The sequence below is a fragment of the Bufo gargarizans genome, chromosome 11 (genome assembly GCF_014858855.1).
Source record: "Bufo gargarizans isolate SCDJY-AF-19 chromosome 11, ASM1485885v1, whole genome shotgun sequence".
Taxonomy (NCBI): domain Eukaryota; kingdom Metazoa; phylum Chordata; class Amphibia; order Anura; family Bufonidae; genus Bufo; species Bufo gargarizans.
This window is the reverse complement of record NC_058090.1, coordinates 66,526,453-66,544,220: the sequence shown is the minus strand read 5'-3', so window position 1 is coordinate 66,544,220 and position 17,768 is coordinate 66,526,453. Positions and strand designations below refer to the sequence as shown.

Sequence of the window (17,768 nt, the reverse complement as noted above, 5' to 3'; positions counted from 1 at the left end):
TCCGATATGGACCATGACTGCTGGATCTTCTGCAGCCCCTCCCAGTTATCTGTCAACCCGATCCGCGATGTGTCGAACTCACGCTAGGAAGACAACACACCATTTGATGATCCTGGTCTTTGTGACAGATCGCTCTATCTGTACCACTAATAATTGAGTCTCCCACTACCACACCTGTCTGGCCTGCCCTGCTCTCCTGGCCCCCTGCCTACTGGAGCTGACATTCCCCTGACTGGCAGAGGAAGTGTCCGGCTGCAGCAGTGCTGTCCCTGAACTGACATCTCCCTCCTCATCTGTCAACCTTGCAAACTTGTTGGGGTGTCAGATCAGGGCTAGCCTCCCTGGCACTCTTCCCTCTACCCTGCTTTCTAACTGTTATCCAGCTTGTTACCTCATTTTTCTGAGCCTCCTCGCTACCACCCTCTACCCCATAGTGAGCATGAGCAACAAACTATTTTCCAAATTGTCAACGCCTCTCAGTATTGAAACTCACCCGGTTAGATACACATTGTGCGATTCCAAATGGGCAATTTGCTCACATTTTGAACAAAGATATGCACCCTCAAACGGTTGTTCCAGGACTGCTTACATTAGACAAGATGTGCACTGGACTGCGCTCTCAGTAATGGAACACATACTAAGTGGGGATCACGCAAGAAAAGAGAAAAAATACAATATAGTGCAGTGATAAGAATCAAACTTACTGAAGTCCCTGAATCTCAAGTCGCGTAATCTAAAGTCACACACTTTATACAAACACACACTTGAAGTGAAACACGTGAACGCTCACAAACTTGTGTTCTTTGCCTGCATGTATAAATGCAGCTCTCAAACCAGCCTGCTTTTCTCCTCTGGATTCAAAGGACTGAGCTGCCCTCAGTGACTCAAACCTATGGAGCCTCATGATTGGCTGTGCAAAAGGGTGGGCTGTCTGAAAGGCATTAAAAAGGATGCCCGTTGGGCCACCAGGCAAGATCACATGATCCTTTTTCTGTATCTTCCGATCTATAAAATGCCAGCCACCATTTTGAGCTATTCACATGGCATGAATCATAAACGTTTAGGATTCACTAAAATTCAAAACTTTTGGGAAATTCGTAACAAATCCAATTGCTGAATTGATTTGCTCATCGCTAATTGAGAGACATTGGCTAAGTTGGTGCCTTCTAATTTTTTCGAAGAATAACACGAGGAGTAAAAATAAGTTATATACAGTTTTTTTCTAGTAAACTATGCCTCTCTTATACATTTACATATCTGTGCAGAACTATGAAAATCTATTTATATCTCACTGCTGATACTTCTTAATGCAACACGTTCCATATAGTATGTGTGCACTGTATTTTCGCTGAACTCTTTAGTGATTGGTAAACTGCTCACTACTGCACTAGAAACACAAGGCACATTATCTGTATCAGACATCATACCAGATGTGTGGCTTACAAACCTGTAAAATACTGCATAGCATTCATTACAGTGATATCAGCACAGTGCAATGATTATTCATCATTGCCTATAACATTATATATACAGTTGTATTTTGCCTAGTAGCACAATAAATATATCCAAGCATTAGGTTTGAAATGCTATAGAACAGTATGCTGTTCTATACCATACAAAAGTGCTCTATATAGTTAAATACAATTCTGTATGATGCTTTGGGTTAAAGTTTTCAGATTTTTAGAGGGGGTGCAATACACCTTCTTCACCTCCGCCCCATTATAGTGCCTCCCCCTGCAAGCCCTCCTCACTGTGGACCTGATGTTCTTATAAGTAGCACACGTACAGCACACATAATACACATCAGAAAGGACAGCCCAGAACACAACAGACCTTACACACCCTGCTCTAAATCATCTCACAACTGCAGCAACTACCAAAGGTGGGTACAAGCACTGAGATTGGCCCTGGTATAATGTAATACACAGAGAAGCCGCAGGTAACTGGAGTTTTACTAGCCAGGTGTGATACGTATTTGCTGGCTCTGAATATTTCTATATCTTGCTAGGCTAACAATGTTTGGAAAGTATAAAGCAACTTTAATACATATCCAATTACCTCCAAGGTATCACACGGCTTGTCTACATTTTTAAGTCTGCACAAATAAATCGTCCCAATGTCTGTGTAAGATGTCTATGTTCAGTATATTTGTAGGAGAGCTATTTTCTATAGTGTGTGCTGTGTAGTAATGTGCTGTATTTTGTGTGAGGTGTACCTGATTGCCCAATGCGCTGATCAGATGTAGCAAATTTAGGGTGAGGGTTATTTGTAAAGCAATTGACATAAAGATATGTCTTTTTTTTTACATTGATTGAAATACGAAGATTATGACAAACACTATACCTTATGTCTTCTGTTTTACAACTGTCTATGACCGAACAGATTGAACTCGATCTAAGGAGGGATAATGAAGTGTGATATATTAATTGCTTACTTCTAATGCAGCAGATTTGTGATCAGTGAACATCTGTGCATCTGAATGGTGGTGCCTCTGCAGCATGTGCCTGGATTTCTGCAGGGAGAGCGTCCGGCATTTCTGCGACAAGTCTGCTGTGTGTGAGCTACGCCTTTAGCTTATATCTTGCAGAGGTCTACTGAAAATGGGTTTGCATCATTCCCATCCATTGCGTTACACAGTCGAGTTTTCAAATCTCACACACACAAGGGCTAAAACCCCATAAATATATGTTGGAATAAACAAAATGGGTTAAATTGTCATGTAGTCTATGAAGGAACTGGTGCCTTTATGGTGACAAATTACTGAAATTCACAATTCTGTTCAGGGAAAATGGATCAGTTCTGCACAAAGTGATGTTGTCATTAAAGTGGTGTTCAACTTTTTATGTAAGTTATGACATAGTGCTAGGACATGACATAACTTGCTGATTGGCGAGATCCAACCTCCGAGATTTTGTCCACCTCAGCCTTCTTTCCTGTATAGTGTTAGTCCTGGCACTGTGCAATTACTGCAAGCACCACCAGCCAATTCGTTCTAAAAACTGCAGATGGTCCTTGTGATTGAACCTCACTGACAGCTGTATAACATGACATAACTGAATAAGATGTGTTACTAGATAACTGCTAGAAAAACGGATTGTGAAGTGCAGAGATTGGGACTGTTACAAGAATATTATTTATCAAACTGGTGTAAGGTAGAACTGGCTTAGGCTACTTTCACACTCGCATTTGGTGCGGATCCGTCATGGATCTGCACAGACGGATCCGCTCAGATAATGCAACCGTCTGCCTCCATTTGTATTATCTTTAACATAGTCAAGACGGATCCGTCTTGAACACCATTGAAAGTCAATGGAGGACGGATCCATTTTCTATTGTGCCAGATTGTGTCATAGAAAACGGATTCATCCCCATTGACTTACATTGTGTGTCAGAATGGATCCGTTTTGCTCAGTTTCATCAGACAGACACCAAAACTCTGCAGGCAGTATTTTGGTGTCCGCCTCCAAAGTGGAATGGAGAATGCATTAAGGGCAAAACTGATTTGTTTTGGACCGCTTGTGACAGCCCTGAACGGATCTCACAAGCAGAAAGCCAAAACGCCAGTGTGAAAGTAACCTTAGTTCCCCATAGCAACCAATCAGATTACACCTTTCATTTTCCAAAGGAGCTGTCAAAAATGAAAGGAGGAATCTGATTGGTTACTTTGGGCAACTAAGTCAGCAATACTTTACACCAGTTTTATAAATGACCCCATTAGTCTTTTTAATCTAACAAAAACTCAAGTCAAGTTAAGTATTTTTAATCTAACAAAAACTCAAGTCAAGTCAAGTATTTTTAATCTAACAAAAACTCAAGTCAAGTCAAGTATTTTTAATCTAACAAAAACTTCACTCCCCTTCTTAAAAATGGATGTCTCCGACCACATGCATCTTTATACTAACTGCATAATGTATGATTGTTTACAGTTGGCATACAAATTAGTTTATTGTCTATGGGGGAAAGGGGATCCTGACTTTTCCTTGATGGCAGACATCAGTAGAAAAAAAGATTCCCTTACGTCCTACCAGCAGCACAGATGGACTGTTAGGACTGGCAGAATGTTTAATGAGCCCAAGAATAACAACTCAATTTAACAATTAAGTATCCCCTTAAAAGGAGGGAATAAACCCCCAGCCCACTGTGTTTTTTTTCTGTCCTCCCGGACAGGTGGTCTAGGCAGTTGATCCCCCCCCCCCCCGTCTTTGGAAAGCCCGGGGACCCTTTTTTTCATTGGGTAACGGGGTTGCCCTTTTCTTTATGTACCTTGTTAGTTTGGCCGGCAGCCTGGCTGAGGTATGTTGGTGGCGTCCTCATTACAGGTTTCTCGGTCCCTAGGTGCCGCCATCTTCCGGAAGTGATGTGGGGATTCTCAGATTTCACTCAGAAATGTTATTATTTTTTTGCGCATGCTTCCTCCTGATGGACTATTTACTGTGACCTCTGCTTCTGTAGGGATTTTTAGTTAAATCTGTAGATTTTTCCTTTTTGGGCGGGGGAGGGGGTTGGTCTGAGCCCTCCCCTTCCCCTATTTAAGGAAGCAGTGTGCACCAGTTTGGTCTCTGGCTGCACATGCTTTTTAAGCTAGCTATCAGAGTCCTGAAGTTGGTGTTGTTCCACTTGTGGTGTTTCTTTCCTCCGGTTCTTATTCACAGCTGCCTCCGGTCTGTTTTCTACCTTTCTCGCTGAGATAGGTAATTTACAAATGTCTTATTTGTCCCTCTTTTCCCGCAGTGATGTCTTCTCTGCGGGATTCGGAAGGCAGGAAAGTGAGTTTCAAGAGGAAGCATCTATCCTGCTACAATTGTAGCGCCCTGCTGGAGGACAGCTGTCCCTACTCCAGATGTGACAGCTGACGTTTGAGGGTCCAGCCCTCTAGTGAACCTATGATGCAGGAGATGTATCAATGGGTGAAGACTTATGTGGATGGCTCTATTAAGGGAGTCATAGGCCTGCTGGATGAAAGGCTTCCTATGCCTACCCAGGTTGCTATGGAGACCTCTGTCCCGGTGGAGAGACCTTCTGTGGTCTCCTTAGGTTCTTCCTCCTCGGATGAGGAGGAGGTGACGTTGTGTTTTTTCTCCCCTTAAAAGACATAGGTCGGGGGACCATGATGTTGACCCTGGGGAGCCTTCCGATCCCGCTAGTCGGGCACCTCGTGTCTTCAAAGCTGATGAGACCCTCCTCTCTGTCATGCGTACAGAGTGGAAAGGTTCGGTTTTAACAAAGAAGTTTAAATCCATGTTCCCGATGGCTAAACCCTTGGTGGATTCATGGGGGTCCATTCCCAAGGTGGACATGGCTATTGCCAAGTTGTTCAAGCGCACTCTGGTTCCTGCAGACAATGGGTCTAGCCTGCAGGATCCCCTTGACAGGAGAGCAGAGTGCACCCTAAGACGGGGTTATACGGCAGCTGCGGCTTCCGCTTCCACAGCCATAGCGGCTTCTGAGGTCTCTAGGTTCCTCTGGTCTCGCCTTCCTCTTGTCTCGCCTATATCAAATTCAAGTTGACGTGGACCAGAGGGTTTTACACAATGACATACTGGCTGCCTTCAAGACCATCAACCTGGCTACGGACCTCTTGTGCAATACCGCACAGCTCAAGTTGAAGTTAGCGGCCAAATCAATGGCCCTGGTGTCTGCAGCCCGTAGGCCTTTATGGATTAAGCCTTGGGTCGCTGACAAATCCTCAAAGTACAGCTTATGTGGCTTCCCATTTGAGCCCAACCATTTGTTCGGAGCTGGATAAGATTATGGAGGGCCTTTCAGACAAGAAGGGGAAGAGCCTTCCCCAGCAGTCCTTTTGAGGGCGGAGCAGACAAGACCACGGAAGTAGGTCTGGCCAGCAAGCAAGGTCTCGAAGGGACTGGAGAGCGCAGTGAAGAGTTTCGAGGCGCTCTCGTGGAGGAGCCAAGGATGGAAAATCCACCTCCTAACTAAGGGCCTCTCCGAGGCTCTTGGATAAGTCCCGTTACTCCTGCCGTCCTGCCTGTAAGCTTCCCCATTCTTATGCTTCATGTACCTGTCGGGGGTCATTTCTCCCACTTCAGGGAAGAGTGGATCCAAGAGATCTTGGATCCCTTGGTCCTGAACATCATTTCCGAGGGATATTTAATCAATCTCACCTCTATTCCTCTGGACAGGTTTGTCAAAACCAACCTTCTACAAGCTACCAGGCAGGCAATCCTGGAGGCCTACATTCAGGACTACATCTGCAAGCGGGCTCTGGAGGAGGTCCCGGCAGGAGAACGGGGCCTAGGGATCTATTCACCAGTTTGTTTTGTTCCCAAAGCTTCAGGAGATCTCCGGATGATTATCGATCTGAGGTATTTTAATCGGTTCATCAGGAAGGTGAAGTTTCGTATGGAAACTATCAGGTCAGTAGTTCACATCCTCAATCCTTGGGACGTGATGGCAACCCTGAACCTCAAGGATGCATATCTGCAGATCCCGATCTATCCTGCTTCTAGGAAGTATCTCAGGATCGCGGTCCAGGTTTCAGTGTCGTCAGGCATCTTCAGTTTGTTGCCCTTCCCTTTGGCATTTCTTCTGCCACTCACACTTTTACCAAGGTGGTGGTTTCTGTGGTGGCGGCTTTGAGACTTCAAGGACTGACCATCATTCCTTATCTGGACGACTGGCTTTTAAAAGCCTCTTCTCTAGCGGTCCTAACTCAACATCTTCAGGTAGCAATCTCTTTTCTGTTCCGCCTAGGTTGGATCGTCAACTGGCAGAAGTCGAACGTGAGCCTGTTGACTTCAGTAAGATATCTAGGCTTCATAATTGATATCGCTGGGATTTCTCTCCAGTTGACCCCAGAAAGAAGATCCCAGTTTCAGAACACGGCACAGTTCCTTTCCGTTCCCCGGCGAGTCCCAATCCGGACTCTTATGAAGATGCTGGGGCTCATATCAGCATCTGCGGAAGCAGTCCCTTGGGCTCTATGGCACCTCCGTCCCTTACAATCAGAGGTCCTTTCCAAATGGACTGGCAGCCCTGCCGGGCTAAACTCCCTGTGCTCCCTGTCTTGGCGAACTCAGTATTCCCTCAGATGGTGGTGCCATCTTTTAGACGGGAGGTCTATGACCCAGCCAACCATGATCATATTGACTATGGATGCGTCCGAAGTAGGCTGGGGCGCTCACCTAGACGACACTCCAGTTCATGGAACTTGGTCTCCTCAGGAGTGGTTTCTCTTATCCAATCTCCAAGAGAGTCAAGCAAACCGGTTAGCCCTCCTTCACTTCGTCCCTCAGATCCCGGGCAAAGTGGTGAAAGTCCAGTCAGACAATATGACTGCAGTACTTTACATCAACAAGCAGAGAGGCACAAGATCACTTCCCCTCCTAGCAGAGATCGGGGTGATTCTGGATTGGGCATAGTCGAACCTTTCCCACTTATCTGCGATCCACATTCGAGGCTCCCTCAATATGATAGCGAATTGGCTGAGCTGAAGAAGGAACAGTGTTGCTCGGAAACGCGTTTGGTACACAGCAAGGGCCAACAAGGAGCCATCTCATCAAAGATATACAATAAGGATTTACCGTTTACAAGTAACATTTTGGCCGTTTTCTTCTCTCTTACTAGTACTAGCATAATTTTACAGCTGATGGACTGAGTCACGTGATTCACTTTAACACACGTGGGACACCACGTAGTGCGAGCATAACATGACTCCACGCTGAAAGATCCAGCACCAACTCATCAATCCCACAGTAAAACTCCAATTGTGCAGCCACAACACCCACCGGACCGGTAATGTACACAAAAAATATCTGTGTGTATGTGTCCGCATTCTAAAAAGTTTGGGTGTGAAAAGTGAACCACGGAGTGCTGTTAATTATCAGAAAAACAGGTGCTTTCATTTGAGATCTTGAAGAGGTGTGGATCTGCTGAGCAGGAAATTTTCTTTACAGATACGCAGCTTCATATGAACAATCTATTCATTTATAACCAAGTGCAATTATTTGACATTGACCAATTATTGAATTATCATATTTATCCTGCAGATATATGACTCTTGATTTACTATTTATTCCTTATGGTATGGATTATTGACTTTTTATCTATCTATGTATAAATAGTTTTTATATATATATATATATATATATATATATTAATAAATATTTATTGTTTAGTCCACATTGCCCCAGATATTTTGTGTGACCTCCATCTATACACAATATTACCGAACTCGAACTTCAAAAACTGAAGTTCGCTCATCCATAAATGTGATGTTGGATTTCAACATGCCCAGTTCTTTGTTTTCAGGGAAGATGAGCTGCAACCACAAATGTCTGGCAGCGGCCTCCTCCCCTTTGGCCATTCTTGTGTATGATGAGAGGGGGTCAGGAGGAATAGCTGTTGGATGAATGTGTGTTCAACCGACAGCTATCTACAGTGTATGGTCAGCTTAACATCTCATTTCTTTGCTGTATACATCTGACCTGATATAGGGCACATGTGGAGTATATTATTTTTTAGAGGTTCATCTCACCTGCAGGCCCTCACCTAAATTCTTTTACAGGGTCTGCTCAACAGCAGGCCCGCACCTAAAATCTTTTACAGGGTCCGCTCACCTGAAGGCACTTGCATATAATGTTTTAGAGGGTCAGCTCACCTGCAGGCTCTCACCTACAACCTTTTAGAGGGTCAACTCACCAGCAGGCCAGCATCTAAAATCTTTTACAGGGTCAGCTCACCAGCAGGCCCTTGCATATCATTTTTTACATGGTCAGCTCACCAGCAGGCACTCGCATATAATGTTTTAAAGGGTCACTCACCAGCAGGCCCTCGGATATAATGTTTTACAGGATCAGCTCACCAGCAGGCCTTCATCTACAATATTTTACAGTGTCAGCTCATCTGAAGGCCCACGCATATAATTTTTTAGAGGGTCAGCTCACCTGCAGGCTCTCACCTACAACCTTTTAGAGGGTCAGCTCACCAGCAGACCTGCACCTAAAGTCTTGGACAGGGTCAGCTCACCAGCAGGCCCGCACCCTAAATCTTTTACAGGGTCAGCTCACCTGAAGGCACTCGCATATAATGTTTTAAAGGCTCAGCTCAACTGCAGGCGCTCACCTAAATTCTTTTACAGGGTCTGCTCAACAGCAGGCCTGCACCTAAAATCTTTTACAGGGTCCGCTCACCAGCAGGCCCTCGCATAACATTTTTGACAGGTTCAGCTCACCAGCAGGCCCTCGCATATAATGTTTTACACGGTCAGCTCACCAGCAACCCCTCGCATATAATTTTTTAGAGTGTCAGCTCACCAGCAGGCCCTCGCATATAATGTTTTACAGGATCAGCTCACCAGCAGGCCTTCATCTACAATATTTTACAGGGTCAGCTCATCTGAAGGCCCTCGCATATCATTTTTTAGAGGGTCAGCTCACCAGCAGGCCCGCACCTTAAATCTTTTACAGGGTCAGCTCACCTGAAGGCACTCGCATATAATGTTTTAGAGGTTCATCTCACCTGCAGGCCCTCACCTAAATTCTTTTACAGGGTCTGCTCAACAGCAGGCCCGCACCTAAAATCTTTTACAGGGTCCGCTCACCTGAAGGCACTTGCATATAATGTTTTAGAGGGTCAGCTCACCTGCAGGCTCTCACCTACAACCTTTTAGAGGGTCAACTCACCAGCAGGCCAGCATCTAAAATCTTTTACAGGGTCAGCTCACCAGCAGGCCCTTGCATATCATTTTTTACATGGTCAGCTCACCAGCAGGCACTCGCATATAATGTTTTAAAGGGTCACTCACCAGCAGGCCCTCGGATATATTGTTTTACAGGATCAGCTCACCAGCAGGCCTTCATCTACAATATTTTACAGGGTCAGCTCATCTGAAGGCCCACGCATATAATTTTTTAGAGGGTCAGCTCACCTGCAGGCTCTCACCTACAACCTTTTAGAGGGTCAGCTCACCAGCAGACCTGCACCTAAAGTCTTGGACAGGGTCAGCTCACCAGCAGGCCCGCACCCTAAATCTTTTACAGGGTCAGCTCACCTGAAGGCACTCGCATATAATGTTTTAAAGGCTCAGCTCAACTGCAGGCGCTCACCTAAATTCTTTTACAGGGTCTGCTCAACAGCAGGCCTGCACCTAAAATCTTTTACAGGGTCCGCTCACCAGCAGGCCCTCGCATAACATTTTTGACAGGTTCAGCTCACCAGCAGGCCCTCGCATATAATGTTTTACACGGTCAGCTCACCAGCAACCCCTCGCATATAATTTTTTAGAGTGTCAGCTCACCAGCAGGCCCTCGCATATAATGTTTTACAGGATCAGCTCACCAGCAGGCCTTCATCTACAATATTTTACAGGGTCAGCTCATCTGAAGGCCCTCGCATATCATTTTTTAGAGGGTCAGCTCACCAGCAGGCCCGCACCTTAAATCTTTTACAGGGTCAGCTCACCTGAAGGCACTCGCATATAATGTTTTAGAGGGTCAGCTCAACTGCAGGCGCTCACCTACAACCTTTTAGAGGGTCAGCTCACCAGCATGCCCGCACTTCAAATCTTTTACAGGGTCAGCTCATTAGCAGGCCCTTGCATATAATTTTTTACATGGTCAGCTCACCAGCAGGCCCTCGCATATAATATTTTACAGGATCAGCTCACCAGCAGGCCCTCGCATATTACTTTTTTACAGGGTCAGCTCACCAGCAGGCCCTCGCATATAATGTTTTACAGGATCAGCTCACCAGCAGGCCTTCATCTACAATATTTTACAGGGTCAGCTCACCTGAAGGCCCTCACATATAATATTTTACAGGATCAGCTCACCAGCAGGCCCTTGCATATAATTTTTTACAGGGTCAGCTCACCAGCAGCCCCTCGCATATAATTTTTTAGAGGGTCAGCTCACCAGCAGGCCCTCGCATATAATGTTTTACAGGATCAGCTCACCAGCAGGGCTTCATCTACAATATTTTACAGGGTCAGCTCACCTGAAGGCCCTCACATATAATATTTTACAGGATCAGCTCACCAGCAGGCCCTCGCATATTACTTTTTTACAGGGTCAGCTCACCAGCAGGCTCGCATCTAAAATCTTTTACAGGATCAACTCACCAACAGGCCCTTGCATATAATTTTTTACAGGGTCAGCTCACCAGCAGCCCCTCGCATATAATTTTTTGGAGGGTCAGCTCACCAGCAGGCCCTCGCATATAATGTTTTACAGGATCAGCTCACCAGCAGGCCTTCATCTACAATATTTTACAGGGTCAGCTCACCTGAAGGCCCTCGCATATAATGTTTTAGAGGGTCAGCTCACCTGCAGGCCCTCACCTACAACCTTTTAGAGGGTCATCTCACCAGCAGGCCCGCACCTAAAATCTTTTACAGGGTCAGCTCACCAGCAGGCTCACACCTAAAATCTATTACACAATTCTAACATTTTTGGCTCTATGCACCACCACAATCGATTTGAAATGAAACGAACAAGATGTGCTTTAACTGCAGACTGTTAGCTTTAATTTGAGGGTATTTACATCCAAATCAGGTGAACGGTGTAGGAATTACAACAGTTTGCATATGTGCCTCCCACTTGTTAACCCCTTCCTGACCTATTACGTACTACTACGTCATGGGAACCACTGCGTTCCCGCAATTTGACTTAATAGTACGTCATAGCAGTCGAGCAGGCACCGGAGTGGTGCGCGTGTGATCACTGCAGGGGCCCGGCAGTCCGTGGTAGCCGTGCCCCTGCTGTATCCGCCGGCATTGCTGTAAAAGCCGAGCCGGTGGATTAACCCCTTCTATGCCGTGGTCCGCGCTGACCGCGACATAGAAGGGGGTTGTGTCGGGTGAGTGATCGCATCGAGTCCCCGCGCTGCTGTGGTGGGGACCTGATGCAACACAAGGCAGCCCGATCCGTGCAGTGTCTGCCCAATGCCTTGCACGGCATCGGGAACTGCCTTCTACGGGTGCCGAGGAGACCCAGCCTCAGGCTGGGTCTCCTAGGCAACCTGTTAGTGTATGACTCAGTGTCATGCACTAACAGGCAATGCAATACAATACAGATGTATTGTAATGCATTGCAAAGGGGATCAGACCCCCAAAAGTGAACATCATAAGTAAAGTAAAGGAAAAAAAAAAAAGGGTTTTTAATAAAAATTAATAAAGTAATAAAATTAATAAAGTAAAAAAGAAAAAAAAACGCCCCTTTCCCCTAATTTTTTTTATAAAAAATTTAAAACAAACCCAAAACCTACACATATTAGGTATCACCGTGTCCATAATGACCGGCTCTATAAATATATCACATGATCCACCCTGTCTGCTAAACACCATAAAAATAAAAAATAAACTGTGTAAAAAAAGCAATTTTTGTCACCTTACATCACAAAAAGTGCAACACCAAGCAATCAAAAAGGCTTATGTCCCACAAAATGGTATCAATAAAACCGTCACCTCATCCCGCAAAAAATGAGCCCCTACCTAAGACAATTGCCCAAAAAATAAAAATAAACTATAGCTCTCAGAACATGGAGACACTAAAACATAATTTTTTTTGTTTCAAAACTGCTATTATTGTGCTAAAGCGAAATACATAAAAAAATATATACAGTACAGACCAAAAGTTTGGACACACCTTCTCATTCAAAGAGTTTTCTTTATTTTCATGACTATGAAAATTGTAGATTCACACTGAAGGCATCAAAACTATGAATTAACACATGTGGAATTATATACATAACAAAAAAGTGTGAAACAACTGAAAATATGTTATATTCTAGGTTCTTCAAAGTAGCCACCTTTTGCTTTGATTACTGTTTTGCACACTCTTTGCATTCTCTTGATGAGCTTCAAGAGGTAGTCACCTGAAATGGTTTTCACTTCACAGGTGTGCCCTGTCAGGTTTAATAAGTGGGATTTCTTGCCTTATAAATGGGGTTGGGACCAGTTGCGTTGTGGAGAAGTCAGGTGGATACACAGCTGATAGTCCTACTTACTAGACGTTTAGAATTTGCATTATGGCAAGAAAAAAGCAGCTAAGTAAAGAAAACGAGTGGCCATCATTACTTTAAGAAATGAAGGTCAGTCAGTCCGAAAAATTGGGAAAACTTTGAAAGTGTCCCCAAGTGCAGTCACAAAAACCATCAAGCGCTACAAAGAAACTGGCTCACATGCGGACCACCCCAGAAAAGGAAGACCAAGAGTCACCTCTGCTGCGGAGGATAAGTTCATCCGAGTCACCAGCCTCAGAAATCGCAGGTTAACAGCAGCTCAGATTAGAGACCAGGTCAATGCCACACAGAGTTCTAGCAGCAGACACATCTCTAGAACAACTGTTAAGAGGAGACTGTGTGAATCAGGCCTTGATGGTAGAATATCTGCTAGGAAACCACTGCTAAGGACAGGCAACAAGCAGAAGAGACTTGTTTGGGCTGAAGAACACAAGGAATGGACATTAGACCAGTGGAAATCTATGCTTTGGTCTGATGAGTCCAAATTTGAGATCTTTGGTTCCAACCACCGTGTCTTTGTGCGACGCAGAAAAGGTGAACGGATGGACTCTACATGCTTGGTTCCCACCGTGAAGTATGGAGGAGGAGGTGTGATGGTGTGGGGGTGCTTTGCTGGTGACACTGTTGGGGATTTATTCAAAATTGAAGGCATACTGAACCAGTATGGCTACCACAGCATCTTGCAGCAGCATGCTATTCCATCCGGTTTGCGTTTAGTTGGACCATCATTTATTTTTCAACAGGACAATGACCCCAAACACACCTCCAGGCTGTGTAAGGGTTATTTGACCATGAAGGAGAGTGATGGGGTGCTGCGCCAGATGACCTGACCTCCACAATCACCGGACCTGAACCCAATCGAGATGGTTTGGGGTGAGCTGGACCGCAGAGTGAAGGCAAAAGGGCCAACAAGTGCTAAGCATCTATGGGAACTCCTTCAAGACTGTTCAAAGACCATTTCAGGTGACTACCTCTTGAAGCTCATGAAGAGAATGCCAAGAGTGTGCAAAGCAGTAATCAAAGCAAAAGATGGCTACTTTGAAGAACCTAGAATATGACATATTTTCAGTTGTTTCACACTTTTTTGTTATGTATATAATTCCACATGTGTTAATTCATAGTTTTGATGCCTTCATTGTGAATCTACAATTTTCATAGTCATGAAAATAAAGAAAACTCTTTGAATGAGAAGGTGTGTCCAAACTTTTGGTCTGTACTGTACATATTAGGTATTGCCACGTCCGTAACAACCAGCTCTATAAAAATATCACTCAGGTGGACACAGTAAAAAAAAAAAACTGTGTAAAAAAAAAAGCCATTTTTGTCACATTACATCACAAAAAATGATCAAAAAGGAATATGCCTCCCAAAATAGTAGCATCCTGCTAAAAATGAGACCCTACCTAAGAGAATTGTTCAAAAAATATAAAAGCTATCACTCTAAAACAGTGGAGACAGTAAAATATGATAATTTTTTGCTTCAAAACTGCTATTATTGTGCTAAAGTGAATTATTTTGAAAAAGTATACATATTAGGTATCGCCTCGTCCGTAATAACCAGCTATATAAAAATATCACATGACCTAACCACTCAAGTGAACACCGTAAAAAACAAACAAACAAAAATGTTAAAAAAGCGCAATTTTTGTCACATTATATCACAAAACTTGCAACAGCAAGTGATCAAAAAGGCATATGCCCCCTAAAATAGTACCACTAATACCTTCACCTCATCCCGCAAAAAGTGAGACCCTACCTAAGAGAATCGGTCAAAAAATAAAAAAGCTATGGCTCTCAGATTATGGATACACTAAAATATCATTATTTCGGTTTCAAAAATGTTATTTTTGTGTAAAACTTAAATAAATAAGAAAAACTAGACATATTAGATATTACCACGTCAATAACAATCTGCTCTATAAAAAAAGTCACATGACCTAATCCCTCAGGTAAACACTGTAAAAATAAAAAATAAAAACGGTGACAAAACATAAATTTTTGGGTTACCTTGCCTTAAAAAAAATTTTAATATAGAGCAATTAAAAATCATATGTACCCCAAAATAGTACCAACAAAACTGACACCTTATCCCGGAGTTTTCCAAAATGTGGTCACTTTTTTGAGTTTCTACTGTAGGGGTGCATCAGGGGGGCTTCAAATGGGACATTGCATCTAAAAACCAGTTCAGCTAAATCTGCCTCCAAAAACCATATGGCGTTCCTTTCCTACTACGCTCTACCATGTGCCCGTACAGCAATTTGCGATCACATGTGGGGTGTTTCTGTAAACCACAGAATCAGGGTAATAAATATTGAGTTTTATTTGGCTGTTAACCCTTGTTTTGCTCCTGGAAAAAAATGATTAAAATGTTAAATCTGCCCAAAAAGTGAAATTCTGAAATGTCATCTCCATTTTCCATTAATTCTTGTGGAACACCTAAAGGGTTAACAAAGTTTGTAAAATCAGTTTTGTATACCTTAAGGGGTATAGTTTCTAAAATAGGGTAATTTTTGGGTGGTTTCTATTATGTAAGCCTCACAAAGGGACTTCAGACCTGAACTGGTCCTTAAAAAGTGGGTTTTGGAAATTTTCGGAAACATTTCAAGATTTGCTTCCAAACTTCTAAGGGTACTTTCACACTAGCGTTTTTCTTTTCTGGCGCTGTGTTCCGTCACAGGGGCTTTATACCGGAAAATAACTGATCAGGCATATCCCAATGCATTCTGAATGGAGAGTAATCCGTTCAGGATGCATCAGGATGTCTTCAGTTCAGTCGTTTTGACTGATTAGGCAAAAGATAAAACCGTAGCATGCTACGGTTTTATCTCCGGCGAAAAAAACTGAAGAGTTGCCTGAATGCCGGATCCGGCATTTTATTCCATAGGGATGTATTAGTGTCGGATTCGGCATTCAAATTGCCACATTGACGGATCCGGTATTCCGGTCTGCGCATGCTCAGACCTTTAAAAACGTGAAAAAAATAAATACCGGATCCGTTTTGCCTGATGACACCGGAAAAACGGATCCGGTATTGCAATGCATTTTTCTGACTGCCTGCTTGCCGGAATTAAAGTACGCAAGTGTGAAAGTACCCTAAGCCTTCTAACGACCCTAAAAAATAAAATGTCATTTTCAAAATGATCCAAACATGAAGTAGACATATGGGGAATGTAAAGCAATTACTATTTTTTGGAGGTATTACTATCTAATATAAAAGTAGAGAAATTGACATTTGTAAATTTGCTAATTTTTCCAAATTTTTAGTAAATTTGTTATTTTTTTTATGAATAAATACTGTTCCTGAAATATTCCCAAAAAATGACCTGCATTAGCTAATGCAAGCCTGCAAGTCTTTCTCTCCATATCCCAACTGCCATACACACAGTCACATGTCCCTTATCAACCAATAGAAGCTCGCAGGCCCTTAGTCTCCACATACACAGATTTACTCCAGGTTTCCATAACAACCCAGCCATTTTTCTTCACTGCTGTAGGTCAGCTTTAGGCTAGGGCTACACGATGACAATAAGTCGCACAACACATAGGGCACAACTAAATTGCTACATGTGTCACGCGACTTTGATGTCGCACTAATGTTGCGCAACTAATTTTATAATGATAGTCTATGGTGTTGCACTGCGACATGTGACATGCTGCGACTGTGACATGACAGTTGCAGAAAAATCCATTTTGGATGGAATTTTTGCAATTGTCGTGTCACAGTTGCAGCATGTCACATGTCGCAGTGCAACACCATAGCCTATCATTATAAAAATAGCTGAGACAAAATGTTGCGTGACACATGTCGTCGTGTAGCCCTAGCATTAAAGGGGAAGAGCGCTGTGGAGGTCACTGTTAAAGGGGCAGGCACTGTGGAGGTCACTGTTAAAGAGGCGTTCACTGTGGAGGTCACTGTTAAGGGGGCAGGGGCCACTATTAAAGGGGCAACTGCTGTGGAGGTCACTGTTAAGGCAGCAGGGTACTGTGATTTCACGGTTAAGGCAGTGGGGTACTGTGAAGGTCACTGTCAATGGAGTGGGGTTCTGTGAAACTCACTGTTAAAGGGGCGGGCTGCTATGAAGGTCAAAGTTAAGAGATGGGCTGCTGTGGAGGTCCCATTTCAAAGTGGTAGGGCACTGTGTGGGGGTCAGTGTTAAGGGGTGGGGAACTGTGGAGTTCACTGTTAAAGGGGTGGGTGCTGTAGAGGTCACTATTAAGGGCACTGGCCCCTGAGGAGGTCACTGTCAAGGGAGTAGGGTGCTGTAAAACTCACTGTTAAAGGGGTGGGGTGCTGTAGAGGTCACTGTTATGGGGGATACTATTGATATATTTTGACAACACATGCAAACATTAAATGAAATAGATGAAATATACCGGTGTGAAGCCGGGTCCTTCTCCTAGTAAATTAATAAAACTGATGTGAAATAAGACTCCCTGCAGTCTCCCTATTTAATATTTTTTATTAATCATTTTCAGCAATACTGTCCCTAGCACATGAGCGCTTGCCCTATGCTCAGCTCACAGGACAATGATGGAGACCGCATGGGATGAGGGTTTTATAGGTCTGTGACAGCACATTATATTGGATGGCTGCACTGCATTATGGGTGATCTCGCATTCCCGGCCTTCTTACTTTCACTCACTGCGCAGCCTAAATTTTAGGAAAACCTGATTTATGAGGGTCAATAAAAATCTGATTAATTTCAAATTGAAGTTTTCCTAAGTTTCAGATTGCATTCCGCTTTGAATACTTCACTTCTCAATACCACTTGATATACAGTACAGACCAA

At 43.7% G+C, this 17,768-nt stretch overlaps 1 protein-coding gene across 1 annotated transcript in view; it reads left to right on the top strand.

The window, feature by feature from the left end:
• Positions 1 to 5,247: 5,247 nt before the first annotated feature.
• COCH (cochlin) overlaps positions 5,248 to 17,768 on the top strand; it is a 147,585-nt gene continuing 135,064 nt past the window's right edge. The window contains exons 1-4 of the mRNA XM_044271268.1: positions 5,248 to 5,345; positions 6,141 to 6,323; positions 6,712 to 6,758; positions 6,807 to 7,550. Coding sequence (XP_044127203.1) covers positions 5,248 to 5,345; positions 6,141 to 6,323; positions 6,712 to 6,758; positions 6,807 to 7,550 — 1,072 coding nt within the window. The remainder of the gene's footprint in view (positions 5,346 to 6,140; positions 6,324 to 6,711; positions 6,759 to 6,806; positions 7,551 to 17,768) is intronic.